Genomic DNA, 12,299 nt, shown 5'->3' on the forward strand with positions numbered 1-12,299 from the left:
CTATGATATGATTATAAAAGTAAAATACGAAACCACCTACAAAACAATACAAAATATATAAAAACATAAAAAAAAAACTTAGGGTGCCGCCAGCAGCGGGGCAGGGCCCAAGCTGCCGGTGGTTAGGGCTGCAGAGAGAGGAACCGTCGGACTATACGCGCCGTGTCCAAGATCACCGCCTTCTGCATCTGGCCCTTGATCCAGTCACCTAGCGAGAGTCTCTTAACATGTTGGTCGAGACTCTTCGCTATGAGACCGTTCGCTGAAACGACTATAGGGACAATGATCGTCGAATCAACATCCCACATGGCGGTTATCTCGTGAGCCAAGTCTAGGTACTTACTGGACTTGTCCTTCTCGGCTTTCACGAGAGAGCTCACTAACTTGTTATTTTTTGTTACAGAGGAGCGTCACTCCCTACTCGCCGGCTCATGTTCGGACATGTCCGCCCACTTGTGCGAGATCGAGGAGAGCGACGACGAGGCGCCCCCGCCGCCCGCGCGCCACACCGACGTGTGACGGCGCGGCTAGCTGACTGATTAGTGTACACACGCCTTTATCACTTACAAGCTTAAAGCACTGACGAGGCAGCGTCCGAGGCATCGATGCGACTTATAAACAGGCAACGCGGCCAGCCGAGGCAACGCGGAATGTACGAGGCATCCATACACTGCAGTCTTGCCTCGTGTGGCAAACTCAAAAGTCTAAGTGACAGAGCTGCCTTGCGAGTCAGTGCTTGGAGTGTGGAATTTAAAGCCTGACCAAAAATACATATGACTGTTGTCAAAAGAGTGCTGGTATTCTGATGTATGTGGTGACAGTTCAGTATAGTGTAAAGAAAATATTTCAGTAGGCCTAGCGCATGATTGCCGCGAGAGTATGTCGCTGCGAGATTGATCACACGTCTTCTTCTAACTGTATTAATGACACAAGGACGAGTAGTCTATCTCGCGGCGACATACTCTCGCGGCAATCCTGTGTTGGGCCTACTAGTCAGGCTTTATATGACAAAAACATTCTTTCCTCATGTGACAATTGCCTCGCGAGGCAGTTTCTTTCTTATCACGGAGTGAAACGCGAATCAAAGACTTTTATACATTTCACCGAGTGCAATGTATGAATAGCATTGATTTGATCGCGCGTCGCACTTCGCTGCCGTCCTATTAACAGCCATTCACATCTGTCAAAGTAACATGCTTTAAGGCTTGTAAGATTGAATATTGGCATTAGGTTTTTGTCTCCGGTGGACGTTTGCGTATAGTTTCACATTGTGTATGTCATGTAACATGGTGCTGTACGCAGCGTCACTCGGACATCGCTCTATTACACCTGCCTGAATTTATCATGTAGGTATGTCCAAAAAAAATTCTCGCTAAAATACAGTCGAGCGTAATAATTAGCCTTGCAAGGAAATAGCCTCGCGCTAGGCATTTAAAACGGAGTGGCTCCGCGAGGCATTTTGCACGCGAGGCAACTAAATCTATGCCTCCTCGTATGTAGGCAAGTGAAACAGCAAACAAAGTTTATGATAGTTATGTTAACTTAGGATTAGTGCCATATTTTCTTTACACAAATTAATTCTAAGCATAATTTTATAACAAAGTGTTTTGCTGGAAATAATAATGAAAGAGTAATATAGACATCTAATATTAGGAATAAAGTCAGAATTCATAATATTTACAGTACCTGACTAAATTCACGAAGGTGTGATAGAGCGTAGGTACACGTGTTTTTCTGCACTGACTACTAAAAACTCTTTTACATTATTTTAAGGCAGCTAATAATAACAGTATTACTTTAATTGGACTTTCTAAGACTGGGAGTGATATTTATTTGTTTTTTTACAGATATAAAATAATAATTAATGTACTAAGTAAATAGCAGTGTATGTTCTGTTGTATAAGCTTAAGTTTCGGATATTATTATGAGTAATCACATAAAACCCGTCTACCACCCTAAAACGTTTTCACATTTCACAAAATGTGTTACTGTGAAAACGGTCTAAGGTTAGGCCACTAATCACTTTGTTCATAAGTTCCGTGTCAGTGCGGAAAACACACCTTACTCTAAGCTAGCGTAAGACTCATTATCGTTTTAAATATTTTTACTGAACCGTTTTGTATTAAACTATAAATTTTAGAAACAATAGACTTCCGTTGAATGTTACGTCAAAACATTTACGACCGTTCCTGAGTGTATAAACAATTAAACAAACATATTTAAGTATATTGTAAGATATGTAATATGTACACGAGTGTGTGATGTATATGTGTGAGTGCGTGTGTGCACAATGTAATTTACTGTAAATATATTGGTCGTGAAAATCGGGACTTCCTCCTTTTTAGAATTTGGAATTTATAAATGAGTCAGCGTAATTATGTACCTTTCTAACCTAATAGATGAAAAAATATTTCAGTGTGACTGTAAAACTTGCATTAAATCGTCTTAACTCAGCATGTCGAACAATTTTTTTTATTTTTTTTTTCTTATTTTAGGTTAGAAAAAGGTTATTATATTTATTAAAATTAAAAGGAAGATAAAGATATCCCAAATTCTAAAAAGGGTAAGAACCCCACGGTTTTAGAGCGACAGAAATAAATATGACTTCTTGTCTATACCGTATGTTGAATTTTATAAAACATGAAGTTACGCACGATATAAGACTTATCGATGGCTACACACGATAGCGTATTGAAATGGTGCTCTCAGTATAGTTTCATATCATAACTCTAAACTATGCATTTATTGAACATTCTCCTTCTAGGCTAGCGAATTTAACTTAAGGAATCTATTTTTATATGTATGAAGGAACAAAGGGGCAACGTACCTCTGAAGGGGTGGCAGCCCCAAAACGTACAACACTGTACAACTCGACTATTTATTATTTAATGTATTTCGTTGAATAAGTTTTGACACGACTAATAAACTGAATGAACAATTTATCTTGATTTTTATTCTTATATGTCTTTACCTAAGGTAGAATCCATTTATAAAACGTATTTAACCCCTTAAGTAGTATGTGCTAATTTCCCCATCCCCATTTTTCCCAATTTCCCTAAAACTAGACTGAGAAAATGTTACAAAATTTTACAAGAATTCGTGACTGGCGACCCGTAGAGAACATCCAGGCATAAGTCATGCGCGGATCCAGCATCATGGGGGTCATGACCCCCCCCCCCTGGAGCCTAGGTTGGCCATACAAATAGACCACGTGATCCCTCAACCCCCGGGGGCCTGAGCCTTTACCACGTGACCCCCCCCCGGGCACGAAGCTGGATCCGCGCTTGGCATAAGTACTTAGAAAATGTCGCTAGGATGCTTCACTTTCGCACACTTCAGGCACTTCAACCGTCTTTGAGCGGCTATGATAGGTCGACGATCCAGTGAATGAAGTCGTTCCTTCACGTAGTTGTTTAGAATTTCTACTTTATACAAACAAATTGACATTCCCACAGCGGGACAGCGCCAGACGAAGGGTTAGGAAAATATGAATGCCGGCATAAATTCTTACACACCGTGTTATCATTGTGTTAGAAGTGCAATTCGGACCGTGTAGTTCTTTACACGGTCAGTTTCTACTGACAGTGACGTTTGGAGTTTGACATTGACAGTTTGTCAAATGCGCCATTCATCTACGATTCACGTGTTTCGTGGTATTTGTTTTCAATGATCTGAATTCTCATTTAAAAATAATACACTAATTAACATGTCTTCATGGAAAAAGGCCGCTAAGGCCCACCAGAAGACGCACAGAGAGCGTCATCAGCCGGAAGCTAGGAAACATCTCGGTTTACTCGAAAAGAAAAGTGACTATAAGAAGCGCGCTCAAGACTACCATGATAAGGGCAAAACACTTAAATTGCTCCGAAAAAGGACGCTGGACAAGAATCCTGATGAGTTCTACTTTCATATGATCAACTCTAGGATGAAAAATGGGGTATGTTAACGTTAAAATTATGACCAGGTTCTGAAGGTTATTTTAATGATAATTTCGTGTCTTTGGAGTTATTGCTGCTGCTTTATTGCAGTTTCCTTTAAAACTTACTGATATAGCCTACATATAGGTAATAAAGTGAATAAACACAAGTATTACACACAATTTTGACAGACTTCGTACCTGATTTAAAATCATAACCCAGGTTCTGTATATTAAACAACATAGTCATTTGTAGGAGCACCATGAGTTAAAGAAAGAAGAAGAACACACGGACGAGCAGAAGAAGCTGATGCAGAGCCAAGATGTGAAGTACATCAACATGAAACGGGTGATGGAGAGTCGCAGGATTGCCCGCTTGCAGGTACGCTTCTTGAACAAAGTCTATGCAATTTCATTATTGGTGTTCAATAAGAGTATTTGTGTTTATTTGGTTTTCTAAATTAGGCAACCATTAGGTACTATGTTTTTCTGTTATTTTATTGTATTATTAAAAGGATTTTAGGCTATGTATCAAGGTTTTAAGTGTGTGATTTCATAGTAACTTGTAGTCCAAATAGAATAGAATAAACATTTATTCGTGAACACAGGCAAGATAAAATACACATAATAACAACAAGACAGAAAGTAATGAAGTGCCACGAAATGGCCTCATCTCAGTGTATAATTATGTATATTGTTTGATTAATTTTAAAGCTAGATTCATTCAGACTTATAGCAGCTTTCAGCATAAAACACTTTTAACTCTTTAGTGATTACACCACCTGTTCTGTTGTTTACCTCTGCTTATGGTATTGTTTACGTATATTAAGATGTCAAATATATAGTATCCATATTTGTATTTTCCAGTCTGAGCTCCACATGACTGACATTGCCGAGGCCACAAATAACACTCATACTTTCTTCATAGACTCGGACGAAGAGAAAGACTTTGATTTGGCCAAGAGGTTGGACACTCATCCGGCGCTGCTCGGTCGTAAGACGAACAGGCCTCGACTGAAGGATTTGGATAAAATACAGCTGCCTGATGTGGATGAGGAGGTGGGTACACTAATTTTTTTTTTAAATAATCACATTGAGTATGAAACTCGACACAGTCATTTAAAACCTGTGGGTCAAAGTCTTAACCTGCCATGACATGATGCAACACATACTATAGGGTTGCATTAAGTATAAGATCGGTTTTTAACTCCTGACGCAAAAACGACGGGTTGTTATAAGTTTTACGTGTCTGTCTGTGGCATTATAGCTCCCGAACGGTCAGGAGTCTCCTTAGCCATGTCTCATGAAAATTGGTCCACTATCACCAAAAACAAATCAAACTAATCAAAAAAATATTCAATTAAATAATTTGATTTGTTCCCTAGTCGTGTGGTCCACTATGTCGGAGGTTTTTTCAAAATTTTAATTTTGTGGTTAGGTTATATTATTTCATTTATTTGATGTTCTGTGGTGAAGAAATGTATCTCTTCAGCTTGTTATAGAGGACTTGATTATTATATTTGGACAATTATTCAGGAAAATTTGTTCTTTTATAAATTACTAATAAGGAGTAGGAGAACGCTATGTAGGATGTGTCCATAGCCCAATCAAAAATAAAATCTCAGTCAATCGATATGAATATTCAATTTGCATGTCATAAAGAATCTATAGAACTTGCCATAATATGCTTATGGTAAAATATACCAGCAGAACATGGCAATAATGCTCTTTGAAGCTGACTGTGCCATTAATTTTATCTTTCAGGCCATTGTAAAACTGAAGAAAAACAAAGAAAAAGTATACAAGGAATTGTCGAAAAGGATAGACAGAGAGAAAGAACTAACAGTGATTCAGCAGAAAATGGAGATAAAGAAACATGTGCAGGCGGCCAAAGGGGGCAAAGTCAAGCCCAAGCGAGTCAAGAAAGGAAATAAGCAGAGGGCCCCGGTGTACGAGTTCACCTATGTAAGGAAAAAATAATACTGTATGTACGAAACTTTGTCTTTATTTTTTAATAAATAGTATTTGTCATTAAAATGCATGGTATTTGTTTATTATAAATAATAACAGTCAAAACTGTTTAGAGTTACACTTATAGGACTGACAAATTTTTCATTTTAAACCAGGGGCCCGTTTCTCGAAAGGTACAAGCCTTGTACTACAAGTGCGCGAACTGTCAAATCGTATAGGTTGTCATGGAAACACACTTGTAATACAAGGCTTGTACCTTTCGAGAAACAGGCCACAGGTAGTTGTTACAAATAAGATTTTACTTAGACAAGACAACAAAATTTCTTCCGTCCCATCATCTCGTCGTCCCATTCGTCCGGTTATGTAATTATAAATAGTTTTGGCTGTAAATAGTTTGTAAAAAAGGCCCTACATAAATTCGTTTTTGTATAGTTCGGACCCTTCTCACAAATTGTTTAATAATACTGAATTTGGCTAAGGCCTATTTTACCAATACATCATTATAGTTATCCATGTCAAATTAAATATATTTGAGTTTAATTCCAGTCCAGCTGCGTATATTTTAACCCTTTGATTGCCTGACTGACTGAGCTGCTCTGTTCTCAATGATATGCTGCCATAGGCAATCAATGGGTTAAAGTTTTAAAAAAACGTGTAGTTCAAAAAGATCTACGCTATTTCTTGTAGTAAATTATTTGAACTCTGCAGCTACAAATACAAAATATCACTTTTTATAAAAAGTATCTTATAACAAACATAATCTAGTACAAATATTTTTTTGCCTATAATAGGTAACAAATACATAATACTCCAATGTATGTCTAATCTCATAAAAATATTTCCAGCCTTAGAATTTGTGCCAATCTAAATCTTAAAACTATTGGTTCTTATAAAACATTATATCACATTCATATGTTCCACAATTTCTACATTAAGTCATTCATTCAGTCACATATAGTCTTTTTTGCAGCAAACCAAAAGAAAGTTAAATGGTTTATGCATTAAAACAACTTAGAGTGGTCACTCATACATAGGTAGGTATCCTTGTTCATTATTAATTATAAAATTTAAGTTGTACAGGAGGTATAATAACAAAATAAAGCTTATTCGATGTTTTTACTATGTCTTGAGTGAACACTCCAAACTCACTTGTTCTTTGCAGCGGCCAACATGCCATAGCCAACTCACTTTCGCAATAAAACTAAAATAACCTAAAATAAGTACAAATGACTTCGACCTATGTTACTAAGAATACGCGTCTTAGCTTAAGGCGGTAACTTCCCGGTAACTTCAGTGTAGACGAGTTTAGTAAATGATTCCAGTTACAATATCTTTCTCATTCTATAACATGGGATATGTAAAGCCTAAGAAACAATACAAACACAGCAGATGGCGTTATATTGCAAACGTTTGTCATTTTCATTTACCAATAAAAATAAATTTACCATATACCTAATATAGATATGGAATATTATACTTCGCCATCTATTCCATTTTGCCAATTGCCAATTTTGCCATCTGATTCTCATTTCGATAAGGTATTTTTGATTTGTCAGCAAAATATGGTAAGAGCTACAATAAACATTTTATATATCTTACGAATTAATCTAAATGGGCCCTAGCCGCACACACATTGTCTTACTGTAAACTCGCCTCATTCGGTGACACGCCTAATTCGGTGAAACAATCAAAAATCGCCTTTCGGAATAGTGCTTCAAAGTTGTATCACCGAATTAGGCGTGTCACCGAATGAGGCGAGTTTACCCTATAGGCATGTGCGCCGGGCGGTTAAAGGTTATGAATAAACATAAAGCACTGGACACATCACTAAACCTCGCCTCCCATTTGGCACATCACAGTCTCACCACAGCACGCACTTGTGTTCTGGGTTCATGGGCGACCCGAGCGGGCACTGCCACGCGTCCGCGAACTCTTTAGAGTTACTCAGGGTCCCTATCACACGGATCTTGTTCGGGCTGTGCACTCCTTCCACCATTTTGGATTTTAGGGCGCCTATTGTGGAGTTGCCGCACCAGATCTGTGGAAGAAATTGTTAGGTGTAAGGTTTGTTCACTTGATAGTGTCAAAAAAGTGAAATTGTTAAGTTAGAATAACTCACTGAAGCAGCAGTTTTCTATCGAATGAACAGAACATTATTGGGACCATGGCGTATACTGCGGCAGACCAGGCAGTCATCATATGGTTCCCATTTGGTGAAATAGTTACCTAATACCAGTGCAGGCCTTAAAAGGTGGTCCGCTGCTTTGTGCATAATCTAAGTAGAACAACTGCTCAGGCGTATAAATACTGCTGAAGATTAGGTAAGATGTTCCATCATGTTGATCCTCTTGGTGAATAATTAATATTTAAAGAAGAACCGATGCTCAGATTTATTTGTCTACACTACAGCCCAGAATGTAAACTAATTAGGATCGGCGAATTTAAGGCGTTTCGTTTTAGATTCCAAATAAGTGAAAAGAACATCAATCTAATACTAACCTGAGCAAACCCTAAGAAGAATAGCTGCTCGGGCTTATACTGAGGCAGGCCAGGTAAGGTATCCCTTCTAGCCTGCGGCTACCTCTTGTTGAAGAGTTGTCATGCGTGGAGCTTATCAGTTCCTCTACTACTGATGAAGACATTCAAAGGCGGTCCTTACCTGTGCAAAACCTAAGAAGAATAGCTGCTTAGGCTTATACTGAGGCAGGCCAGGTAAGGTATCGCTTCTAGCCTGCGGCTACCTCTTGTTGAAGAGTTGTCATGCGTGGAGCTTCTCAGTTCCTCTACTACTGATGAAGGCATTCAAAGGCGGTCCTTACCTGTGCAAACCCTAAGAAGAATAGCTGCTTAGGCTTATACTGAGGCAGGCCAGGTAAGGTATCGCTTCTAGCCTGCGGCTACCTCTTGTTGAAGAGTTGTCATGCGTGGAGCTTCTCAGTTCCTCTACTACTGATGAAGGCATTCAAAGGCGGTCCTTACCTGTGCAAACCCTAAGAAGAATAGCTGCTTAGGCTTATACTGAGGCAGGCCAGGTAAGGTATCGCTTCTAGCCTGCGGCTACCTCTTGTTGAAGAGTTATCATGCGTGGAGCTTCTCAGTTCCTCTACTACTGATGAAGACATTCAAAGGCGGTCCTTACCTGTGCAAACCCTAAGAAGAATAGCTGCTCAGGCTTATACTGAGGCAGGCCAGGTAGGGTATCCCTTCTAGCCTGCGGCTCCCTCTTGTTGAAGAGTTGTCATGCGTGGAGCTTATCAGTTCCTCTACTACTGATGAAGACATTCAAAGGCAGTCCTTACCTGTGCAAACCCTAAGAAGAATAGCTGCTCAGGCTTATACTGAGGCAGGCCAGGTAGGGTATCCCTTCTAGCCTGTGGCTCCCTCTTGTTGAAGAGTTGGTAAGCGTGGAGAGCGGCGCGGAGTCCGCCGTTATCGGCGATATTCTCTCCTTGTGTGTTGAAGCCATGGACCTGTATAAATGTGGTTATAGTAAGTTATAATTGTGGCTTTACAGAACGATTCTAGAAATAGTGGTATACTTTTTTTTATGAGGAACAGGTGGTTTACCTGTTCCTCATATACCTGTTCCTTTTTGGAAACCTAGTAGATTTTGCTCAGCGTCATGGACTCTATCAGCCTACCAATTTTTATCAAAATCGGAGACGTGATCCAAATGTACAAACTATTCGGGAATTGCTGATCTACGGTAGACTACCCGTATGTAAAGAAGACTGTAACAGAGAAGGAAGTTACCGTATAGTTGGGCAGCTGCGGCAGGTGGTACTTGCTGTACTGGTCGATGATGCAGGACACTTTTCCGTGGTAGTGCTCCAGAGTCGCCGCCGACCACCATTGCTTCAGGTTGCCCATCTCGTCATACCGCCGACCTGCAATGTCAATCGTTAACACAAGGTATAGCGACGCTGTTACAATGTAGTGCGAAAAGCTGTTCCTTCGTATTTTTCCGGAAACGTTCGTATGTCATGCTAGTTCAGATAGTGTCAGTAGGTACTAGGGTTGCAAAAAAACGGTTTTTTTTCTGGCTTGAAAAAAAACATGAAAAAAAACCGTGAAAAAAAACAGTTTTTTTTCTGGAGTATGTTTTTTTTCTAAAGTACGAAATCTCAATATTTGCAAAGTAGTTAATACTTTTATACGGTTTTTTAGACTTAATGTTAACTATTAAACGAATTTAATCAAATAACTTTAATTTCTGGTCTTATAAAAGTAACATTTACGTAATCTGTAGTTGGTAGTTATCACTATTTACTGTTGGCAACACCACCGCCTCTCCACGCTACACGCAGCATCGAGGATTCCCCAATAAACGTTTGTATACTGAATGTTAATTGAATTAAAATGTACGTTATTGTTATTGAAACACGTTACAACTCACGAAAAACCGTTATTGTCGTATTATTTGTTCATCTGAAAAAAAACCATATTTAGAAAAAAAACCAGGGTACTCGGTTTTTTTTCATGTTTTTTTTCATAATTCTGAAAAAAAAAACATTTGGTTTTTTTTCTATTTACAACCCTAGTCAGTACGTCTTGTACTGATATTTAGAATAAGATGAATATTGTACACTGTTGACAATTTAAAAGTGCTTATTGTAAGCCTATTTGAATAAAGAATATTTTGATTGATTGATTTGATTGATTGAAATAGCATGACATGTTCGTACGTTTCCGTAAAAGTACGGAGCTTTTCGCATTACATCTGCAATATGTCGTGTTGTATTCTAGGCCTAGCATTACTGGCACTAGTTGAGGAGTGTCTTTTCAAAAGGGCTTATTTCCATTTAGAACTTTTTTTGGGAAATCGAGAAAAACATAATTCCACGGTATTAATTTTGAAATTAATATTTAATTTGCAAAATGTGTACCTAAATAAATATTTAATTACCATATGTTTTTGAGAATTAAGCACTTTTGATGCGAACTTTTGGGAATTAAACCTTTTTGTTGTGGCCTTGTAGCGTAAATGTTATTATTTTAAAATAGTTTTATTTTATTTTTGGATTTTGTATTAACGTTAGTTGATATGAATGTTGTTGTACTACAATACATACATTGGTTTATCCACATAAATAATCATTACACATTTTTCAAAATGTGTTCTAAACTTTGATGTTAATCTTTTTTTTAAAGATCAAGGCGAGACTTTTTGAACTTTTATCTCAAAACAACGCGTAATTTTCTATACTAAGAAAAACTGCATTCATAGTTTAAAAAAAAGAAAAATGGAAATAAGCCCTTTTAAAAAGACACTCCTCAGTTATTGTGTAAAAACTTCGTATAATTTTAGAATTAATTAAAAGTGTTAACAACTTTGCTCACAATAGTCACAATGGGACTTTTGATAAGAATTTTTGTATTGTGGTTTATGAGATCTACAATTATTTTCGGTACATACCTTGATCATCAAATCCATGTGTGACTTCGTGACCCATAATTGCACCAATCGACCCATAATTGATAGCCCTAAAAAGAAAATATCGATTTTACTAAAGAAGTCTTTCAACGTTGAGGTTTGAAATATTAGATACTGATTTTAGTTATACTTACTCGATTCCATTGCCATAGAAAGGCGGTTGTAAAATTCCAGCAGGGAACGCTGAAACGAAATAGAGGAATGAAAATAGAGGTTTAAAAATGTATATAAGTAGTATAAGTACATTGATTGACGAGAAAATGGCTCGTTTTTTGTATCAGAACCATTCAGACGAGACAGGGATATTTTTGATTTCATAAATCGTCATTTCGTTATGTTCAGTTGCTACAAGGTAGTTTCAAGGTGACTTACTGACTGAGTTGAGAGTGGCCGAGTAGAAAGCGTTGACAGTGGTGGCGGTGGCGACCCATCTAAAAAAAATAATTTATTACAATTTTCGTTACGAGAAATTTTTTATTAAAGTCCACAGAGCTAAACTAACGAGAGAGGTACCTAGCAGTAGTTCTAACGATATTTCTAATTCTAACCCTTGAATTGGGTACACAATTTAAGCGAATCCAGGCCCCGTAGCCGAATGGCATTTCTCCGACGCGAAACGAAAACGAAACGCCGCGATAGCTAGTCTGGCTCTGTCACGCCTAGGGTTTGCAATCCGGATATTCGAATATCCGAATTATTCGAATATCCGCCAATATTTTTATCCGAAAATATTCGAATAATCCAAGTGAAATTATCCGGATAAACGGATAATTTCTATAAACATTATTTTTTATTTATAAGTAATATATTTAATAGATGGACGTTACTGAAACCAATTTCGATCAATTCTTAATACGGACAATGTTATTGCTAACAAGTTAACACCTATTTATCTTCAAAATCAAACTAATATTTACAAAACGAAGAAAGCATTCGTGGACAAGAAGTAAGCAAGCAGAATGCCTCACCCCACGCACT

At 38.0% G+C, this 12,299-nt stretch overlaps 3 protein-coding genes across 4 annotated transcripts in view; 2 read left to right on the top strand and 1 right to left on the bottom strand.

Annotated features, from left to right (window-relative positions):
• LOC125228604 (fat-like cadherin-related tumor suppressor homolog) overlaps window positions 1-2,940 on the top strand; it is a 258,065-nt gene extending 255,125 nt beyond the window's left edge. The window contains exon 53 of the mRNA XM_048133244.1: window positions 404-2,940. Coding sequence (XP_047989201.1) covers window positions 404-519 — 116 coding nt within the window. The 3' untranslated portion in view covers window positions 520-2,940. The remainder of the gene's footprint in view (window positions 1-403) is intronic.
• Window positions 2,941-3,631: 691 nt separating this feature from the next.
• LOC125228591 (probable U3 small nucleolar RNA-associated protein 11) lies at window positions 3,632-5,953 on the top strand. The gene is made up of 4 exons (XM_048133214.1): window positions 3,632-3,937; window positions 4,173-4,298; window positions 4,784-4,975; window positions 5,681-5,953. Exons 1-4 carry the CDS (start codon window positions 3,707-3,709, stop codon window positions 5,894-5,896), a joined length of 765 nt encoding a protein of 254 aa, XP_047989171.1. The 5' UTR covers window positions 3,632-3,706; the 3' UTR covers window positions 5,897-5,953.
• Window positions 5,906-12,299, bottom strand: part of LOC125228590 (neprilysin-4-like) — a 97,016-nt gene continuing 90,622 nt past the window's right edge. The window contains exons 13-19 of one of the 2 annotated variants that reach the window (XM_048133212.1): window positions 11,694-11,752; window positions 11,456-11,504; window positions 11,304-11,371; window positions 9,641-9,774; window positions 9,269-9,357; window positions 9,027-9,108; window positions 5,906-7,925 (exon numbers count right to left, since the gene is read on the bottom strand). In XM_048133212.1, coding sequence (XP_047989169.1) covers window positions 7,749-7,925; window positions 9,027-9,108; window positions 9,269-9,357; window positions 9,641-9,774; window positions 11,304-11,371; window positions 11,456-11,504; window positions 11,694-11,752 — 658 coding nt within the window. In that variant the 3' untranslated portion in view covers window positions 5,906-7,748. Of the gene's footprint in view, window positions 7,926-9,026; window positions 9,109-9,186; window positions 9,358-9,640; window positions 9,775-11,303; window positions 11,372-11,455; window positions 11,505-11,693; window positions 11,753-12,299 lie in introns of both variants that reach the window. The other variant, XM_048133211.1, reaches the window with a different exon arrangement.

The sequence above is a fragment of the Leguminivora glycinivorella genome, chromosome 8, assembly GCF_023078275.1.
Source record: "Leguminivora glycinivorella isolate SPB_JAAS2020 chromosome 8, LegGlyc_1.1, whole genome shotgun sequence".
In the NCBI taxonomy this organism is placed as follows: Eukaryota; Metazoa; Arthropoda; class Insecta; order Lepidoptera; family Tortricidae; genus Leguminivora; species Leguminivora glycinivorella.